Source organism: Oncorhynchus tshawytscha, linkage group LG05, assembly GCF_018296145.1.
Source record: "Oncorhynchus tshawytscha isolate Ot180627B linkage group LG05, Otsh_v2.0, whole genome shotgun sequence".
NCBI classification, from domain to species: Eukaryota; Metazoa; Chordata; class Actinopteri; order Salmoniformes; family Salmonidae; genus Oncorhynchus; species Oncorhynchus tshawytscha.
In genome coordinates, this window is record NC_056433.1 from 4,441,285 (window position 1) to 4,463,838 (window position 22,554).

At 46.0% G+C, this 22,554-nt stretch overlaps 1 protein-coding gene across 1 annotated transcript in view; it reads left to right on the forward strand.

The window, feature by feature from the left end:
* The window catches only part of LOC121846590 (fibronectin type III domain-containing protein 4-like), a 69,615-nt gene that overhangs the window by 12,484 nt on the left and 34,577 nt on the right, over positions 1 to 22,554 (forward strand). The window contains exons 2-3 of the mRNA XM_042322736.1: positions 11,171 to 11,286; positions 16,030 to 16,234. Coding sequence (XP_042178670.1) covers positions 11,171 to 11,286; positions 16,030 to 16,234 — 321 coding nt within the window. The remainder of the gene's footprint in view (positions 1 to 11,170; positions 11,287 to 16,029; positions 16,235 to 22,554) is intronic.

Below are 22,554 nucleotides of genomic sequence, written 5' to 3' on the forward strand. Positions count from 1 at the left end.
CTAGTTATTCTTTAAAAAAGTGCCTTCCTCACAATCTTAAATAAGCATGCCCCATTCAAAAAATGTAGAAACAGCAACAGATATAGCCCTTGGTTCACTCCAGACCTGACTGCCCTTGACCGGCACAAAAACATCCTGTGGCGTACTGCATTAGGTAATGAATGAGAACACGTTAGATTGGGTAATGAATGAGAACACATTAGTTATCAATGTTTTAGTTCACAATGGAGCCCCTAGTTCTACTCTTCATACCCCTGATACCTCCTTTGTCCCACCTCCCACACATGCGGTGACCTCACCCATTACAACCAGCATGTCCAGAGATACAACCTCTCTCATCATCACCCAGTGCCTGGGCTTACCTCCGCTGTACCCGCACCCCACCATACCCCTGTCTGCGCATTATGCCCTGAATATATTCTACCATGCCCAGAAACCTGCTCCTCTTATTCTCTGTCCCCAACGCTCTACCAGTTTTGATAGCCTTTAGCCGCACCCTCATACTACTCCTTCTCTGTTCCGATGTGGAGGTGATGTGGAGGTAAACCCAGGCCCTGCATGTCAAATCAAATCAAATCAAATCAAATCAAATTTATTTATATAGCCCTTCGTACATCAGCTGATATCTCAAAGTGCTGTACAGAAACCCAGCCTAAAACCCCAAACAGCAAGCAATGCAGGTGTAGAAGCACGGTGGCTAGGAAAAACTCCCTAGAAAGGCCAAAACCTAGGAAGAAACCTAGAGAGGAACCAGGCTATGTGGGGTGGCCAGTCCTCTTCTGGCTGTGCCGGGTGGAGATTATAACAGAACATGGCCAAGATGTTCAAATGTTCATAAATGACCAGCATGGTCGAATAATAATAAGGCAGAACAGTTGAAACTGGAGCAGCAGCACAGTCAGGTGGAAGTTGAAACTGGAGCAGCAGCATGGCCAGGTGGACTGGGGACAGCAAGGAGTCATCATGTCAGGTAGTCCTGGGGCATGGTCCTAGGGCTCAGGTCAGTTGAAACTGGAACAGCAGCATGGCCAGGTGGACTGGGGACAGCAAGGAGTCATCATGTCAGGTAGTCCTGGGGCATGGTCCTAGGGCTCAGGTCCTCCGAGAGAGAGAAAGAAAGAGAGGAGGAGAGAATTAGAGAACGCACACTTAGATTCACACAGGACACCGAATAGGACAGGAGAAGTACTCCAGATATAACAAACTGACCCCAGGCCCCCGACACAAACTACTGCAGCATAAATACTGGAGGCTGAGACAGGAGGGGTCAGGAGACACTGTGGCCCCATCCGAGGACACCCCCGGACAGGGCCAAACAGGAAGGATATAACCACACCCACTTTGCCAAAGCACAGCCCCCACACCACTAGAGGGATATCTTCAACCACCAACTTACCATCCTGAGACAAGGCTGAGTATAGCCCACAAAGATCTCCGCCACGGCACAACCCAAAGGGGGGGCGCCAACCCAGACAGGATGACCACAACAGTGAATCAACCCACTCAGGTGACGCACCCCCTCCAGGGACGGCATGAGAGAGCCCCAGTAAGCCAGTGACTCAGCCCCTGTAATAGGGTTAGAGGCAGAGAATCCCAGTGGAAAGAGGGGAACCGGCCAGGCAGAGACAGCAAGGGCGGTTCGTTGCTCCAGAGCCTTTCCGTTCACCTTCCCACTCCTGGGCCAGACAACACTCAATCATATGACCCACTGAAGAGATGAGTCTTCAGTAAAGACTTAAAGGTTGAGACCGAGTTTGCGTCTCTGACATGGGTAGGCAGACCGTTCCATAAAAATGGAGCTCTATAGGAGAAAGCCCTGCCTCCAGCTGTTTGCTTAGAAATTCTAGGGACAATTAGGAGGCCTGCGTCTTGTGACCGTAGCGTACGTGTAGGTATGTACGGCAGGACCAAATCAGAGAGATAGGTAGGAGCAAGCCCATGTAATGCTTTGTAGGTTAGCAGTAAAACCTTGAAATCAGCCCTTGCTTTGACAGGAAGCCAGTGTAGAGAGGCTAGCACTGGAGTAATATGATCAAATTTTTTGGTTCTAGTCAGGATTCTAGCAGCCGTATTTAGCACTAACTGAAGTTTATTTAGTGCTTTATCCGGGTAGCCGGAAAATAGAGCATTGCAGTAGTCTAACCTAGAAGTGACAAAAGCATGGATTAATTTTTCTGCATCATTTCTGGACAGAAAGTTTCTGATTTTTGCAATGTTACGTAGATGGAAAAAAGATGTCCTTGAAATGGTCTTGATATGTTCTTCAAAAGAGAGATCAGGGTCCAGAGTAACGCCGAGGTCCTTCACAGTTTTATTTGAGACGACTGTACAACCATTAAGATTAATTGTCAGATTCAACAGAAGATCTCTTTGTTTCTTGGGACCTAGAACAAGCATCTCTGTTTTGTCCGAGTTTAATGTCCCCAGGCACCCTCATTTGTTGACTTCTGTGATCGTAAAAGCCTTGGTTTCATGCATGTCAACATCAGAAGCCTCCTCCCTAAGTTTGTTTTACTCACTGCTCTAGCACACTCTGCTAACCCTGATGTCCTTGCTGTGTCTGAATCCTGGCTCAGGAAGGCCACCAAAAATTCAGAGATTTCCATACCCAACTATAACATCTTCCGTCAAGATAGATCTGCCAAAGGGGGAGGAGTTGCAGTCTACTGCAGAGATAGCCTGCAAAGTAATGTCATACTTTCCAGGTCCATACCCAAACAGTTCGAACTACTAATTTTGAAAATTACCCTCAACAGAAATAAGTCTCTCACTGTTGCCGCCTGCTACCGACCCCCCTCAGCTCCCAGCTGTGCCCTGGACCCCATTTGTGAATTGATCGCCCCCCATCTAGCCTCAGAGTTTGTTCTGTTAGGTGACCTAAACTGGGATATACTTAACACCCCGCCAGTCCTACAATCTAAGCTAGATGCCCTCAATCTCACACAAATCATCAAGGAACCCACCAGGTACAACCCTAACTCTGTAAACAAGGGCACCCTCATAGACGTCATCCTGACCAACTGGCCCTCCAAATACACCTCCGCTGTCTTCAACCAGGATCTCAGCAATCACTGCCTCATTGCCTGTATCCGCTACGGAGCCGCAGTCAAACGACCACCCCTCATCACGGTCAAACGCTCCCTAAAACACTTCTGTGAGCAGGCCTTTCTAATCGACCTGGCCCGGGTAACCTGGAAGGACATTGACCTCATCCCGTCAGTTGAGGATGCCTGGTCATTCTTTAAAAGTAACTTCCTCACCATTTTAGATAAGCATGCTCCGTTCAAAAAATGCAGAACTAAGAACAGATACAGTCCTTGGTTAACCCCAGACCTGACTGCCCTCGACCAGCACAAAAACATCCTGTGGCGGACTGCAATAGCATCGAATAGTCCCCGTGATATGCAACTGTTCAGGGAAGTCCGGAACCAATACACGCAGTCAGTCAGGAAAGCTAAGGCCAGCTTCTTCAGGCAGAAGTTTGCATCCTGTAGCTCCAACTCCAAAAAGTTCTGGGACACTGTGAAGTCCATGGAGAACAAGAGCACCTCCTCCCAGCTGCCCACTGCACTGAGGCTAGGTAACACGGTCACCACCGATAAATCCATGATTATCGAAAACTTCAATAAGCATTTCTCAACGGCTGGCCATGCCTTCCGCCTGGCTACTCCAACCTCGGCCAACAGTTCCTCCCCCGGCAGCTCCTCGCCCAAGCCTCTCCAAGTTCTCCTTTACCCAAATCCAGATAGCAGATGTTCTGAAAGAGCTGCAAAACCTGGACCCGTACAAATCAGCTGGGCTTGACAATCTGGACCCCCTATTTCTGAAACCAACCGCCGCCATTGTTGCAACCCCTATTACCAGCCTGTTCAACCTCTCTTTCATATCGTCTGAGATCCCCAAGGATTGGAAAGCTGCCGCAGTCATCCCCCTCTTCAAAGGGGGAGACACCCTGGACCCAAACTGTTACAGACCTATATCCATCCTGCCCTGCCTATCTAAGGTCTTCGAAAGCCAAGTCAACAAACAGGTCACTGACCATCTCGAATCCCACCGTACCTTCTCCGCTGTGCAATCTGGTTTCCGAGCCGGTCACGGGTGCACCTCAGCCACACTCAAGGTACTAAACGATATCATAACCGCCATCGATAAAAGACAGTACTGTGCAGCCGTCTTCATCAACCTTGCCAAGGCTTTCGACTCTGTCAATCACCATATTCTCATCGGCAGACTCAGTAGCCTCGGTTTTTCGGATGACTGCCTTGCCTGGTTCACCAATTACTTTGCAGACAGAGGTCAGTGTGTCAAATCGGAGGGCATGCTGTCCGGTCCTCTGGCAGTCTCTATGGGGGTGCCACAGGGTTCAATTCTCGGGCCGACTCTTTTCTCTGTGTATATCAATGATGTTGCTCTTGCTGCGGGCGATTCCCTGATCCACCTCTACGCAGACGACACCATTCTATATACTTTCGGCCCGTCATTGGACACTGTGCTATCTAACCTCCAAACAAGCTTCAATGCCATACAACACTCCTTCCGTGGCCTCCAACTGCTCTTAAACGCTAGTAAAACCAAATGCATGCTTTTCAACCGATCGCTGCCTGCACCCGCATGCCCGACTAGCATCACCACCCTGGATGGTTCCGACCTTGAATATGTGGACATCTATAAGTACCTAGGTGTCTGGCTAGACTGCAAACTCTCCTTCCAGACTCATATCAAACATCTCCAATCAAAAATCAAATCAAGAGTCGGCTTTCTATTCCGCAACAAAGCCTCCTTCACTCACGCCGCCAAGCTTACCCTAGTAAAAGCATCTATCTATGTTAACCCACCTCTACAATCGGAGCTTCTCAAATGGGAAAATGAGGTAGACCTGACCCCGCGACCCCATGATGTCACTCAATATCTCTCCACCCCCCAACACAGATACCTTAACAGTCTTTTCCCATGTGTGTCACCAGACATTGGCTCCACTAGGCAGACCTGTATCTAACCCTGACCCCAGCAGGGTGTGTCATCTTAAAGTTATCTTAAAGACTGGTGGGAATGGATGACATTGTGTGACGTTCCAAATTGCACCCTATTCCCTACCTAGTGCACTACTTTAGACCAGGACCCATAACCACCCTATTCCCTACATAGTGCACTACTTTCGACCAGGGCCCATAACCACCCTATTCCCTACCTAGTACACTACTTTAGACCAGGGCCCATAACCACCCTATTCCCTATATAGTGCAGTACTATTGACCAGAGCTCATAGGGAATAGAGTGCAATTTGGGAAGTAAGTCTCCTCACTCTTGGAGTGATAGCTGGACCCCTGTCCCGCTGACATTCTACCGTATCTGTCATTGGTTGGAATTGATTTTCTTTCTTATACTGTGTGTCATCGGTCACCTTGGTGGCAGAACAGAACAGAACAGGGAGGCCAGTATTGATTGTACCTGGAGATAAGAAAGAAGGAGGGAGGGACTGGAGATTGGAGGGAGGGAGGGACTGGAGATGGGAGTGAGGGAGGGAGATAGGAAGGAGGGAGGGAGGGACGAGAGATAGGAGGGAGGGAGGGACTGGAGATAAGGAGGGAGTGAGGGAGGGAGGGAGGGACTGGAGATAGGAAGGAGGGATGGAGGGGTGGAGGGATGGAGGGATAGAGGGAGGGAGGGAGGGATTTCCCAATTTCACCTTCATTTTCTCCTTTCATCTTTCTCCTCTCATGTCATCAACCTCGCGTGTGGCTCAGGATAACTTTATTAAAGGTTTGCCTGCCTTATCAATTTCCTAAAAGCGTCCTAAATGCAACACATACTGCTAATATCAATGAATATCCAATTACTATCGGAATGCAATAACTAATTGGATTCTGCTAAAGGTAATTGGATTCCATAGTAATTTTGATGTTTTCAATTACGTTATCTGTCAATGCTTGCTGATACTCTTTGCCATATCATGCAGCTATCATTGATGGCTACTTAAAAAGCTCTCTTTTCCATTATTTTCTCACAAAAAAACAGACTTGGACCCCCCCCCTTTCCATATTTCTCATAACACCCCTTTAGGTGTTAAAAATAAAGGGTGTAGTCAGTCAGTGGAGTCCTCCAGCCACCTTCCCTCATGTTATACCTTACTGTATTATTTAAAGAACTTCATAAAAAAAGATTGGTGTGTTTTTTAACCATCATGCCATGGGTTCTTTTAACCATCATGCCATGGGTTTTTTAACCATCATGCCATGGGGTTGTTTAACCATCATGCCATGGGTTTTTTAACCATCATGCCATGGGGTTTTTTAACCATCATGCCATGGGGTTTTTTAACCATCATGCCATGGGGTTTAACCATCATGCCATGGGGTTTTTTAACCATCATGCCATGGGGTTTTTAACCATCATGCCATGGGGTTTTTTAACCATCATGCCATGGGGTTGTTTAACCATCATGCCATGGGGTTTTTAACCATCATGCCATTTTTTAACCATCATGCCATGGGGCCATGGGGTTTTTACCATCATGCCATGGGGTTTTTAACCATCATGCCATGGGGTTGTTTTTTAACCATCATGCCATGGGGTTTTTTAACCATCATGCCATGGGTTTTTCATGCCAACCATCATGCCATGGGGTTTTTCATGCCAATCATGCATCATGCCATGGGTTTTTTAACCATCATGCCATGGGGTTTTTCATGCCATGGGGTTTTTAACCATCATGCCATGGGGTTTTTTAACCATCATGCCATTTTTTAACCATCATGCCAACCATCATGCCATGGGGTTTTTAACCATCATGCCATCATCATGCCATGGGGTTTTTTAACCATCATGCCATGGGGTTTTTAACCATCATGCCATCATGGGGTTGTTTTCATGCCATGGGGTTTTTTAACCATCATGCCATGGGGTTTTTTTTTAACCATCATGCCATGGGGTTTTTAACCATCATGCCACCATCATGCCATGGGGTTTTTAACCATCATGCCATTTTTTAACCATCATGCCATGGGGTTTTTAACCATCATGCCATGGGGTTTTTAACCATCATGCCATGGGGTTCATGCCATGGGGTTTTTAACCATCATGCCATGGGGTTGTTTAACCATCATGCCATGGGGTTTTTAACCATCATGCCATGGGGTTTTTACCATCATGCCATGGGGTTTTTTAACCATCATGCCATGGGGTTGTTTAACCATCATGCCATGGGGTTTTTAACCATCATGCCATGGGGTTTTTAACCATCATGCCATGGGGTTTTTAACCATCATGCCATGGGGTTTTTAACCATCATGCCATGGGGTTTTTAACCATCATGCATCATGCCATGGGGTTGTTTAACCATCATGCCATGGGGTTTTTTGTTTAACCATCATGCCATGGGGTTTTTTAACCATCATGCCATGGGGTTTTTTAACCATCATGCCATGGGGTTGTTTAACCATCATGCCATGGGGTTTTTTAACCATCATGCATGGGGTTTTTTAACCATCATGCCATGGGGTTTTTAACCATCATGCCATGGGGTTTTTTAACCATCATGCCATGGGGTTTTTTAACCATCATGCCATGGGGTTGTTCGATGACAGATGTATTTATTTTAAATCTCTCACTTGATGGTTTCATTTCAGAGACACGCATAATCATTTTTGTTAAATATCCGCCTCACTCTCAGAGAAATAAGTAGTTTACTAATGTCAAATGTAATAACTACGTTTTTTAATTTTTTTAAATAAATAACTGATCAAATGATACGTTTAGCAGATGCTCGTATGTAAGAGCGACTTACAGTTAGTGCTTTCATCTTAAAGATAGCTAGGTGACCACATATCACAGCCAAATACACAGAACACAAACATTCTATTCCAGCTGAACAATGGATATATAACGTTCCGCAACAAAACCATTTTAATACATATGTAAAATCTAGAACTTGTAATATTTTATACACACATGAAGGTACCCTTGAAGGTACCCTTTATACATGAAGGTACCCTTGAAGGTACCCTTTATACATGAAGGTACCCTTGAAGAATTACTTCTGATGAAAAACACATGAAAATGAGTGGATATAGCGTTTTGGATTACAACTCTCCAGCTAACTGGCTGTCGGGTTGGATGGGGAGTGTTGCTGCACAGCTTTTTTTAGGTCTCTCTCGATGTTTGATCGGGTTCAAGTCCGGGCTCTGGCTAGGCTACTCAAGGACATTCAGAGACTTGTCCCGAAGCCACTCCTGCGATGTCTTGGCTGTGTGCTTAGGGTCGTTGTTCTGTTGGAATGTGAACCTTCGCTCCAGTCTGAGGTCCTGAGCGTTCTAGAGCAGGTTTTCATCAATGGTCTCTCTGTACTTTATCTCTGGTCATCTTTCCCTCGAACCTGACTAGTCTCCCAGTCCCTGGTGCCTGAAAACAACCCCGCAGTATGATGCGGTCACCAACGTACTTTACCGTAGGGATGGCGCCAGGTTTCATCAGACCAGAAAATCTTGTTTCACATGGTCTGAGAGTCCTTTAGGTGACTTTTGGCAAACTCAAAGCGGGCTGTCATGTGACTTATCCTGAGGAGTAGCTTCCATCTGGCCACTCTACCATATAGGCCTTATTGGTTCTCCTTTTGGAAGGTTCTCCCATCGCCACAGAGGAATTCTGGAGCTCTGTCAGAGTGACCATAGCGTTCTTGGTCACCTCCCTGACCATGGCCTTTCTCCCCTGATTGCTCAGTTTGGCTTTAGGAAGAGTCTTGGTGGTTCCAAACATCTTCCATTTAAGAATGATGGAGGCCTCTGTGTTCCTGGGAACCTTTAATGCTGCAGAAATGTTTTGTACCCTTCCCCAGATCTGTGCCTCGAGACAATCCTGTCTCGGAGGTCTACGGACAATTCCGTCAACCTAATGGATTGGTTTTTGCTGTGACATGCACTGTCAACTGTTGGACCTTGTATAGACAGGTGTGTGCGTTTCCTAATCATGTCCAATCAATTGAATTTACCACAGGTGGACACCAATCAAGTTGTAGAAACATCTCAAGGATGATCAATGGAAAGAGGATGCACCTGAGCTCAATTTCGAGTCTTTAATCAAAGGCTCTGAATACTTATGTAAATACTTCTGTGAAGTACTTCTGTTTTATTTTCAATAAATTTACAAAGATTTCAAGCAACTTGTTTAGGCTTTTTCATTATGTGGTATTCTGTGTAGATTGATGAGGAAAAACATTAATTTAATCCATTTTAGAATAAAGCTGTAAAGTAACAAAATGTGGAAGAAGTGAAGGGGGCTGAAAACTTTCCAAATGCACTGTATACAAATGGTCAGTCGCACCCCCTGGCACCGATACAAACGGTCAGTCACACCCCCTGGCACCGATACAAACAGTCAGTCACATCCCTGGCACCTATACAAACAGTCAGTCACACCCCCTGGCACCTATACAAATGGCCAGTCACACCCCCTGGCACCGATACAAACAGTCAGTCACACCCCTGGCACCGATACAAACGGTCAGTCACACCCCCTGGCACCGATACAAACGGTCAGTCACATCCCTGGCACCTATACAAACGGTCAGTCACACCCCCTGGCACCGATACAAACGGTCAGTCACACCCCTGGCACCGATACAAACAGTCAGTCACACCCCTGGCACCTATACAAACGGTCAGTCACACCCCTGGCACCGATACAAACTGTCAGTCACACCCCTTGGCACCGATACAAATGGTCAGTCACACCCCTGGCACCGATACAAACAGTCAGTCACACCCCTGGGACCTATACAAATGGTCAGTCACACCCCCTGGGACCTATACAAACGGTCAGTCACACCCCCTAGGACCGATACAAATGGTCAGTCACACCCCCTGGCACCGATACAAACAGTCAGTCACACCCCCTGGGACCTATACAAATGGTCAGTCACACCCCTTGGCACCGATACAAATGGTCAGTCACACCCCCTGGCACCGATACAAACAGTCAGTCACACCCCCTGGGACCTATACAAACGGTCAGTGACACCCCTTGGCACCGATACAAACAGTCAGTCACCCCCTGGTACCGATACAAACAGTCAGTCACATCCCTGGCACCTATACAAACGGTCAGTCACACCCCCTGGTACCGATACAAACGGTCAGTCACACCCCTGGTACCGATACAAACGGTCAGTCACACCCCCTGGTACCGATACAAACGGTCAGTCACACCCCTGGTACCGATACAAACAGTCAGTCACACCCCCTGGTACCGATACAAACGGTCAGTCACACCCCCTTGGTACTGATACAAACAGTCAGTCACACCCCCTGGGACCTATACAAATGGTCAGTCACACCCCCTGGGACCTATACAAACGGTCAGTCACACCCCCTGGGACCGATACAGTCACACCCCCTGGCACCGATACAAACAGTCAGTCACACCCCTGGGACCTATACAAATGGTCAGTCACACCCCCTGGGACCTATACAAACGGTCAGTCACACCCCCTGGCACCAGTCACACCCCTGGCACCGACAAACAGTCAGTCACACCCCCTGGGACCTATACAAATGGTCAGTCACACCCCTTGGCACCGATACAAATGGTCAGTCACACCCCCTGGCACCGATACAAACAGTCAGTCACACCCCCTGGGACCTATACAAACGGTCAGTGACACCCCTTGGCACCGATACAAACAGTCAGTCACCCCCTGGTACCGATACAAACAGTCAGTCACATCCCTGGCACCTATACAAACGGTCAGTCACACCCCCTGGTACCGATACAAACGGTCAGTCACACCCCCTGGTACCGATACAAACGGTCAGTCACACCCCCTGGTACCGATACAAACGGTCAGTCACACCCCCTGGTACCGATACAAACAGTCAGTCACACCCCCTGGTACCGATACAAACGGTCAGTCACACCCCCTGGCACCGATACAAACAGTCAGTCACACCCCCTGGCACCGATACAAACAGTCAGTCACACCCCCTGGCACCGATACAAACAAATAATTTGTTTACTTCTGTATCCTCACCCCTTATATGTTATTGTTCCTCTCTCCTCAGACCGCCTCTCTGTCGGTCTCCCCACCTTGAAACTAACTCAAATGAAAAATCTCCTTTCCTTTTAGAGACTTACGTAATGTACTTTTCCCCCTAACCAGCTCTTGTTCCTCTCTCCTCAGACCGTCCCCCTGCTCCTGTCAACGTGTCTGTGATGCACCTGAGGGCCGACTCAGCCACTGTCTACTGGGAGATACCTGAGGGTGAAGTCATCATCGGCTTCTCCATCTCACAGCAGGTGACTACTATGTAGTTATTATTAATAGTTATTAATTATAATTTTTATTATTATTATTATTATTATTATCTAGCCTAATGGTCTTGTTGACAAAATATACAAATGTAATGGGTGGATGAGATCTTGGTGAAGGTTTAGTTTGCTAAGTGAATTCCACTGTTAAGATGTGTATTTACTAAATGTCATTGTTGTAGAGGTTCTGTTTACATCAGTATGTTATGTGCTAAATGTCTGATGTGTTTTAAGGTGAATACAGACGTATATATACACTGCATGTTTACTACTGTAATACTTTATGCATTCAGAAAGTATTCAAACCCCTTGACCTTTGACACACTTTGTTACGTTACAGCCTTTTTCCAACTTTTTTGTTGTTGTATCAATCTACACACAAAACCCCCAAATAATGACAAAGCAAAAAAACAAACATTTTTTTCCGAAATGTTTGCAAATTCATTACAACTCAAAATTTCAAGAAGCACTCGCACATCTGAGCCATCTTTTTTTGCAGGTGCGTGGTAACAGTTGAACAAGATGTGGGAAAAAGGGAACCGCACACTGCTCTTGGTCACTGATCTTCAATAAGCTTCATGTATCGGCCTCACGGCCTTAATCAGAGCTTTATTCATTACAACTAAAATACTGAAATATCACATTTTACATAAGTATTCAGACCCTTTACTCAGTACTTTGTTGAAGCACCTTTGGCAGCGATTACAGCCTCCAGTCTTCTTGGGTTTGATGCTACAAGCTTGGCACACCTGTATTTGGGGAGTTTCTTCCATTCTTCTCTGCAGATCCTCTCAAGCTCTGTCAGGTTGGATGGGAAGTGTCACACAGCTATTTTCAATTTTTTTTGTAAAGTAGCAAACATTTCTAAAAAAAACATTTTTGCCTTGTCATTATGGGGTGTTGTGTTTAGATTTCTAAGGATTTTTTTATTTAACTTGTGTAACTTAACAAATTGTGTAAAAAATGCAAGGGGTCTGAGAACTTTCCAAAGAGTTTCAAAACACCTCATGATCAAAAAGCAGAGATAAAAATATTATCCAAACTACAATATTCGATTATATGACTAGAATGCTCTAGATTTCACCCACAAAAATTCCAGTTGTTACCGGTTACCACCAGTTGTTACCAGCATCAGATGAGATGACCATTCCAACATTATTGTATGACAGTTTCAAACCCAATATTCACAGTCGGAAAAATGCAACAAAGCATTAGTTAAATATTCAAATGATGCTAAAAATATGAAGATGGTATCAATTATAATGAGAGAATAGATACAGTGAAGAGAAGAACAACCATTCATGCATAATGTGGATGGATATAGCACTGTAGGCCTTAACATGTTCACTATTTCTCAGCAATACCTAAGGCTTGGTTCACATGCTAATATAAATTACCATGAAGGAAGGTTTGACTCTGCCCCGCCCCCAGCTAAGAATGTAAATAAAGTTCAACGTGTTTGATTTGTCAGGAGATATACGGTTCCAGGGTTAATATCCACAGCTCCCAGAGAGCCGTTTTCAGGTGGGATTGCTTTGAGAATGCTTAGAATAGTAGAACTACCTACGCATACTCATTTTTAAACATACTCACTGTGCATACTGAGTAGTAGTAGTAGCTGTATGCTCTGTGTAAGTAGTAGTAGTAGTAGTAGGCCTGCTTAGTAGTAGTAGTAGTAGTAGTAGTAGTAGTAGTAGGCCTGCTTAGTAGTAGTAGTAGTAGTAGTAGTAGTAGTAGTAGTAGTAGTAGTAGTAGTAGGCCTGCTTAGTAGTAGTGGTAGTAGTAGTAGTAGTGATAGTATAGTAGGAGTAGTAGGAGTAGTAGTAGTAGTAGTAGTAGTATAGTAGTAGTAGTAGTATAGTGGTAGTAGTGTAGTAGTAGTAGTAGTAGTAGTAGTAGTGGAACTACCTATGCATACTGATGTTTAAACATACAACATGTGCATACTGTAGTTACACAGCCTCCTTCTTGTTTAAATGTAATAGACCTATGAATGATGTACAGTGAACTATGTCTGATATTATATCAACACTAGTGACACAGTTTGAAACATTGGATACATATGCTTTTGGTTACAACTTTGTCTCTTCATGTGCAAAATTCATACTATCAGGTATCAAGGTAAGACCCAAGTGCAGACTGTGTTGAAGTTACAATGTTTTATTGTAACAACAGGGACAGGCAAACGACAGGTCAAGGCATGCAGAGGTCGTTAATCCAGAGTAGAGGTCAAGGTACAGGACGGCAGGCAGGCTCAGGGTCAGGTCAGGCAGAGGTCGGTAATCCAGAGTAGAGGTCAAGGTACAGGACGGCAGGCATTCTCAGGGTCAGGTCAGGCAGAGGTTGGTAATCCAGAGTAGAGGTCAAGGTACAGGACGGCAGGCAGGCTCAGGGTCAGGTCAGGCAGAGGTCGGTAATCCAGAGTAGAGGTTCAGGACAACAGGCAGGCTCAGGGTCAGATCAGGCAGAGGTCGGTAATCCAGAGGTGGAGCAAAGGTACAGGACGGCAGGCAGGCTCAGGGTCAAGCAGAGTAGTCAGGTGGATGGGTACAGGATCAGGACAGGCAACGGTCAAAAACCAGGAGGACGAGAAAAAGAGAGACTGGGACAAGACGAACTGGCAACAGACAGACAGAAAACACAGATATAAATACCCAGGGGATAAGTGTAGAAGATGGGTGACACCTGGAGGGGGTGAAGACGAGCACAAGGACATGTGAAACTGATCAGGGCGTGACACATACCCTATCAGCCTCAGTTAATCCAAAGGCAGTAAATCGCAATACTTTTCATTAAAGCGTGGAACCAGACAAGGCTGTCCTCACTATCCTCTTATTTGCTATTGTCGTAGAGCCACTTCCCATCTCTGTTAGAATCGTGAAACTATCTAAGCATGATGATGTTGAAGAAAGGGATATATACAGCCTCATGTCTGTTTAGGTGTGAGTACTTCCATTCATCCTGCGCTAGTGACAGTCTGTACAACATCTACATGTAAATGGTTATTCAATGGCTTTTCATCATAGTCTGTGTCTGTGGCACTCAGGAGTTAGACAGAGAGAGCAGGGAGGACTGTGGGGAGTTAGCCAGGGAGGACTGTGGGCAGTTAGACAGGGAGGACTGTGGGCAGTTAGACAGGGAGAGCAGGGAGGACTGTGGGGAGTTAGCCAGGGAGAACATGGAGGAATGTGGGCAGTTAGACAGGGAGGATTGTGGGCAGTTAGACAGGAAGGACTTTGGGCGGTTAGACAGAGAGAGCAGGGATGACTGTGGGGAGTTAGACAGGGAGAACATGGAGGACTGTGGGGAGTTAGACAGGGAGAATATGGAGGACTGTGGGGAGTTAGACGGGGAGAACATGGAGGACTGTGGGGAGTTAGATAAGTAGAACATGGAGGACTGTGGGGAGTTAGTTAGACAGAGAGGACTGTGTGCAGTTAGACAGGGAAAGCAGAGAGGACTGTGGGGAGTTAGACAGTAAAATCATTGAAGACTGTGGTTAGTTAGACAGAGAGGACTGTGTGGAGTTAAACACAGAGGACTGTGTGGAGTTAAACAATAAGATCATTATGGACTGTGGGGAGTTAGATAGGAAGGACTGTGGGGAGTTTGATGAATAGGACTGTGGGAGTTTGATAGGGAAGAATGTGGGATTAGACATGGAGGACTGTGGGAAGTTAGACTGGGAGAACAGGGAAGACTGTGGGAAGTTAGACAGGGAGGACTGTGAGGAGTTAGACAGAGAGAACAAGGAGGTCTGTGGATAGTTAGATTGGGAAGACTGTGGGGTAAAACAGGGAGGACTGTGGGGAGTTAGATAGGGAGAATATGGAGGACTGTGGGGAGTTAGACAGGGAGAACATGGAGGACTGTGGGGAGTTAGACAGGGAGAACATGGAGGACTGTGGGGAGTTAGACAGGGAGAATATGGAGGACTGTGGGGAGTTAGACAGGGAGAATATGGAGGACTGTGGGGAGTTAGACAGGGAGAATATGGAGGACTGTGGGGAGTTAGACAGGGAGAATATGGAGGACTGTGGGGAGTTAGACAGGGAGAACATGGAGGACTGTGGGGAGTTAGACAGGGAGAACATGGAGGACTGTGAGGAGTTAGATAGGGAGAACATGGAGGACTGTGGGGAGTTAGACAGGGAGAACATGGAGGACTGTGGGGAGTTAGACAGGGAGAATATGGAGGACTGTGGGGAGTTAGACAGGGAGAATATGGAGGACTGTGGGGAGTTAGACAGGGAGAATATGGAGGACTGTGGGGAGTTAGACAGGGAGAACATGGAGGACTGTGGGGAGTTAGACAGGGAGAACATGGAGGACTGTGAGGAGTTAGATAGGGAGAACATGGAGGACTGTGGGGAGTTAGATAGGGAGAACATGAGGGACTGTGGGGAGTTAGACAGGGACAACATGGAGGATTGTGGGGAGTTAGACAGGGAGAACATGGAGGACTGTGGGGAGTTAGACAGGGAGAACATGGAGGACTGTGAGGAGTTAGATAGGGAGAACATGGAGGACTGTGGGGAGTTAGACAGGGAGAACATGAGGGACTGTGGGGAGTTAGACAGGGACAACATGGAGGATTGTGGGGAGTTAGACAGGGAGAACATGGAGGACTGTGGGGAGTTAGACAGGGAGAACATGGAGGACTGTGGGGAGGTAGTTAGTTTCCATCTCAACTCAAACCTTTCTACCCTATATCTCTGTGTTATATCTCAGAGGCAGGAGGGCCACACCCAGCGCTTCATCAGAGAGGTGAACACCACCAGCAGGAGCTGTGTTCTGTGGGATCTGGACCAGGAGACAGACTATATTATCCAGGTCCAGTCTATTGGTCTGTACGGAGAGAGTCAGGCCAGCAAGAGGGTTCACTTCAGAACCCTCAAGAAGTCTGACCGCTTCCCCTCCAACAGCTCCAACCAAGGTAACCCTGACCACTGACCCCTAACACTAACCCTCACTCTTCAACAGCTCCAACCAAGGTAACCCTGACCACTGACCCCTAACACTAACCCTCACTCTTCAACAGCTCCAACCAAGGTAACCCTGACCACTGACCCCTAACACTAACCCTCACTCTTCAACAGCTCCAACCAAGGTAACCCTGACCACTGTCCCCTAACACTAACCCTCACTCTTCAACAGCTCCAACCAAGGTAACCCTGACCACTGACCCCTAACACTAACCCTCACTCTTCAACAGCTCCAACCAAGGTAACCCTGACCCCTATCACTAACCTTCCAACCAAGATAACCCTGACCCCCAACACTATCCCTCCTACCAAGGTAATCCTGATCCCCAACATTAACCCTCCAACCAAGGTAACCCTGACCCCCAACACTAACCCTCCAACCAAGGTAACCCTGACCCCTGACCCCTTACACTAACCCTCACTCTTTAACAGCTCCAACCAAGGAAACCCTGACCCCTATCATTAACCCTTCAACCAAGGTAATTCTGACCCCTAACACTAACCCTCCAACCAAGGTAATTCTGACCCCTGACCCCTAACACTAACCCTCCAACCAAGGTAATCCTGACTCCTATCACTAACCCTCCAACCAAGGTAATCCTGAGCCCTAGCACTAACCCTCCAACCAAGGTAATCTTGACCCCTGACCCCTAACACTAACCCTCCAACCAAGGTAATCCTGACCCCTAGCACTAACCCTCCAACCAAGGTAATCCTGACCCCTAGCACTAACCCTCCAACCAAGGTGACCCCTAACACTAATCCTCACTCTTCAACAGCTCCAACCAAGGTAACCCTGACCTCTGACCCCTGTCATGACATTGACCTCTTTGGGTATAGCGAGCCCCCTCCCCCTCTCCCTGCCTCCCCCTTGCCTCCTTCAACTAGGCTGCTGTGGTCAGAGAGACGTCATAAATTCCTGAGGATCTCCTCATGGACACACAGTATAGGCAGAGTAGATTTTCACAGAGGACAAAGGAAATCCTTCCAGCTCACAGAACATGAGGTACGAACAAATTTCATGTTCAGGAGAAAGTATAAAAGATCGGTGAAGAATCCAGCTACGAATTGGTCCGTTTGTCACAACTTGGGGAAGCTCATGGGAGACGGTGTGGCCATATTACCATAACGCTGTTTATATAATAGCCTCAGATATGAGGTTTACATCTAATTGTTGTATAAGATGAATGAGTGAGTATGATACTGTTTACACAATTTTACAATGTGATTTTGGACTGTTTAATGAAGGAAAACTCAAAAAGGGGATTGGAGTTAACTAAATCAGAGGACCGCCCCTGAACCCGGTTAGGGTCAGGCGTCCTGGGACAGCTGTTTTCTGCCTTCCGAATAAAACCCCCACTCGGGTTTTCGATCAGCAGACCGAGCTTACCTCAATTACGAGATGGCTAAAGGTTGCAGATCATGTTTTTCTCCATTCTGAGAGGACAAAAGTTGTAGGCCATTGCTGAATCTTTTAACCATACCACGTGGTTAAACTCTTCAACTATCGATACCGACAGAATAAGGACAAGTCTTTGATATTAATTACTAGTCTGCAGCTAGGAATTCGGTATCATTGAACGCGAAGAACGACAACCACCGAAACTTTCATTCTATAACGAAACGAATGAATGTCACTCTGAACTATCCACTATAACCACGACAGAGAGGGAGAGAGACGGACAATTCTACAAAAGAAACACACTTTTCACCAGCGATCAAGACGACACACTGAGCGTAAATATATTGATTGATTGCAATTGTTCCCAAATGAGTGAGCGTTCATGTGTAAAGGATTAGCATTTCAATTGTTATAATTATCACTCTGCAGAGACTTCTTAGTCGACCCCCACATCTCCCCTTTTATCTAACAAGCCACCATGAAGGTTCAGCCCACTAGGGCACATTCTCCTATCATTTCATGTAACCACATTTACCTTGTTTGTTTGTTTATTTATGCATTTCTGTGAATTACTTAGTTAGTAATAAATAAATGATTTAAGACAATTGATGTATGGATGACCCATAGTGAAGACTGGGTTCGTGCAGATAACCAACAATTTACGACGTTTGGAATGAGACGAACGTGAGGTAAAGTAAATCATTCATTAATTCGAAGACTAATTGATCAGATAAAATATCTGAAAAGTTATTTTAGAAAATGATAACTTTGTAATCTGAATATTTTTCCTTGGTGCCCCGACTTCCTAGTTAATTACAGTTACATGATTAATCAGTATGATCGCGTAATACTAATTACAGAGAATCGTTGATAAAACCTATAAGTCTTCAGTTAATGATAGTAAAGACACGACACCCCAACGACACTAACCCTCCAACCAAGGAAACTCTGACGCCTGTGTCCTGACCCTTAACATTCCAACCAAGGTACAGTCACACTAACTTTGGACTTCAGTTTCATCATACAGAATATGGGCCATGGGATTGGCACTTTCGATTAAATGATCGATTCAGTGTCTGTAGTGAGGTTTTAATGAGGTTCTTAATCATATAATGTAAATCAAATCAAATCAACAGCAATATCATTGTAAATGACAGTTAATTACCAGTGCACCTTTAACATCATTGTAATTTACAGTTAATTACCAGTGCACCTTTAACATCATTGTAATTTACAGTTAATTACCAGTGCATCGTTAACATCATTGTAATTTACAGTTAATTACCAGTGCACCTTTAACATCATTGTAAATTACAGTTAATTACCAGTGCCTCTTTAACATCATTGTAATTTACAGTTAATTACCAGTGCCTCTTTAACATCATTGTAATTTACAGTTAATTACCAGTGCACCTTTAACATCATTGTAATTTACAGTTAATTACCAGTGCACCTTTAACATCATTGTAAATGACAGTTAATTACCAGTGCACCTTTAACATCATTGTAATTTACAGTTAATTACCAGTGCACCTTTAACATCATTGTAATTTACAGTTAATTACCAGTGCATCGTTAACATCATTGTAATTTACAGTTAATTACCAGTGCACCTTTAACATCATTGTAAATTACAGTTATTTACCAGTGCCTTTTTATCATCATTGTAATTTACGGTTATTTACCAGTGCATCGTTAACATCATTGTAAATTACAGTTAATTACCAGTGCGTAGGACACACTGTTATTGACACATTATTAACAGAGCAGAAGTGTTTTACCTGAGACCAATCACGTTCTATCCCACATACAAATCATTAAAGTCCAGCCGGAAAATATTTACACAGAAGCAACCTAATATCACACAGTCAACTCTAGTCATTTAGTAAGTTCACCATTCTGAACACCCACACACCTCAGGTAGCTTTCTGCCTTCAGACGTACAGAAGACAGGAAGCCCCACGTAATTGAAGAGGACGACCATGCTATTCTTCCTGCACTCTTCTCTGTCTCTGTCTCTGTCTCTGTCTCTCTCTCTCTGTCTCTCTGTCTCTCTGTCTCTCTCTCTCTCTCTCTCTCTGTCTCTCTCTCTCTGTCTCTCTGCATCTCTCTGTCTCGAGTGGGGCTTGATTGACCTTGGCTGGCACAATTTAAATAAAAAAACTGCAAACTAAACCCATCTGGCACTCCAGGCAGGCTAGAGCAAAGGCTTAAAGTATTTGATGAGCCGGTGAGGCTGGTTAAGTGCCTGTAGCCTTCAGGACTGTTCTCCCAGCCGCTCCCAGGGGCCTCCACTGTCTCTATCCCTCTCTCTACCATAGTTCTCCCAGCATTATTGACAGAGTCCAAGTCTCTCTCTTTCTTCCCATCTCCCTTTCTCTATCCTGATCTTTTTGTCACTACCCCTCTCTCTCTTTCTCTCCCCCTCTCAAATCAAATAAAATGTATTTGTCATATACACATGGTTAGCAGATGTTAATGCAAGTGTAGCGAAATGCTTATGCTTCGAGTTGATGATGTGTACGCCGAGGAACTTAAAACTTTCCACCTTCTCCACTACTGTCCCGTCGATGTGGATAGGGGGGTGTTCCCTCTGCCATTTCCTGAAGTCCAACGATCATCTCTTTTGTTTTGTTGATGTTGAGTGTGAGGTTATTTTCCTGACACCAGGGCCCTCACCTCCTCCCTGTAGGCCGTCTCGTTGTTGTTGGTAATCAAGCCTACAACTGTAGTGTCGTCCGCAAACTTGATGATTGAGTTGGAGGGGTGCATGCCACGCAGTCATGGGTGAACAGGGAGTACTGGAGAGGGCTGAGAACGCACCCTTGTGGGGCCCCAGTGTTGAGGATCAGATGTTGTTACCTACCCTCACGACCTGGGGGCGGCCCGTCAGGAAGTCCAGCACCCAGTTGCACAGGGCGGGGTCGAGACCCAGGGTCTCGAGCTTAATGACGAGTTTGGAGGGTACATGGCGTTAAATGCTGAGCTGTAGTCGATGAACAGCATTCTTACATAGGTATTCCTCTTGTCCAGATGGGTTAGTGCAGTGTGCAGAGTGATTGCGTTTGCGTTGTCTGTGGACCTATTGGGGCAGTAAGCAAATTGGAGTGGGTCTAGGGTGTCAGGTAGGGTGGAGGTGATATGGTCCTTGACTAGTCTCTCAAAGCACTTCATGATGACGGAAGTGAGTGTTACGGGGCAGTAGTCGTTTAGTTCAGTTACCTTAGCTTTCTTCGGAATAGGAACAATGGTGGCCATCTTGAAGCATGTGGGCACAGCAGACTGGGATAAGGGTTGATTGAACATGTCCGTAAACACACCTGCCAGCTGGTCTGCGTATGCTCTGAGGACACGGCTGGGGATGCAGTCTGGGCCGGCAGCCTTGCGAGGGTTAACACGTTTAAATGTTTTACTCATGTCGGTTGCAGTGAAGGAGAGCCCGCAGGTTTTGGCAGCGGGCCGGGTCAGTGGCACTGTATTGTCCTCAAAGCGAGCAAAGAAGTTGTTTAGTCTGTCTGGGAGCAAGACATCCTGGTCCGCAACAGGGCTGGTTTTCCTTTTGTAGTCCGTGATAGACTGTAGACCCTGCCACATACCCCTCGTGTCTGAGCCGTGGAATTGTGACTCTACTTTGTCTCTATACTGACCCTTAGCTTGTTTGATTGCCTTGCGGAGGGAATAGCTACACTGTTTGTATTCGGTCATATTTGCGGTCACCATGCCCTAATTAAAAGCAGTGGTTCACGCTTTCAGTTTTGCACAAATGCTGCCATCAATCCGGTTTCTGGTTGGGGAATGTTTTAATAGACGCTGTGAGTACAACATCACCGATGCACTTGCTAATGAACTCGCTCACCGAATCAGCGTATTCATCAATGTTATTGTCCGACGCTATGCGGAACATATCCCAGTCCACGTGATCGAAGCAATCTTGAAGCGTGGAATCCGATTGGTCGGACGAGCATTGAACAGACCTGAGCTTGGGCGCTTCCTGTTTTAGTTTCTGTCTATAGGCTGGGAGCAACAAAATGGAGTCGTGGTCAGATTTTCCGAAAGGAGGGCGGGGGAGGGCTTTATATGCGTCGTGGAAGTTAGAATAACAATGATCCATGGTTTTGCCAGACCGGGTCGCACATTCGATATGCTGATAAAAATTAGGGAGCCTTGTTTTCAGATTAACCATGTTAAAATCCCCAGCTACAATAAATGCAGCCTCAGGATATGTGGTTTCCAGTTTACATAGAGTCAAATTAAGTTCTTTCATTGGCCGTCGATGTGTCTGCTTGGAGGGGATATATACGACTGTGGTTATGATCGAAGAGAATTCTCTTGGTAGATAATGCGGTCGGCATTTGATTGTAAGAAATTCTAGGTCAGGTGAACAAAAGGACTTGAGTTCCTGTATGTTGTTATGATCACACCACGACTCGTTAATCATAAGGCATACACCCCTGCCCCTCTTCTTACCAGCGAGATGCTTGTTTCTGTCGGCGTGATGCGTGAAGAAACTAGGTGGCTGTACCGACTCAGATAACGTATATCCCGAGTGAGCCATGTTTCCGTGAAACAAAGAACGTTACAATCTCTGATGTCTCTCTGGAAGGCAACCCTTGCTTGGATTTCGTCTACCTTGTTGTCAAGAGACTGGACGTTGGCTAGTAGTATAGTATACTAGGGAGCATACGATGTGTGGGCGATGTGCCCGTCTACGGAGCCTGACCAGAAGACCGCTCCGTCTGCCCCTTCTGCGGCGCCATTGTTTTGGTTCGCCGGCTGGGATCCGATCCATTGTCCTGAGTGGTGGACCAAACAGAGGATCTGCTTCGGGAAAGTCGTATTCCTGGTCATAATGTTGGTGAGTTGACGTTG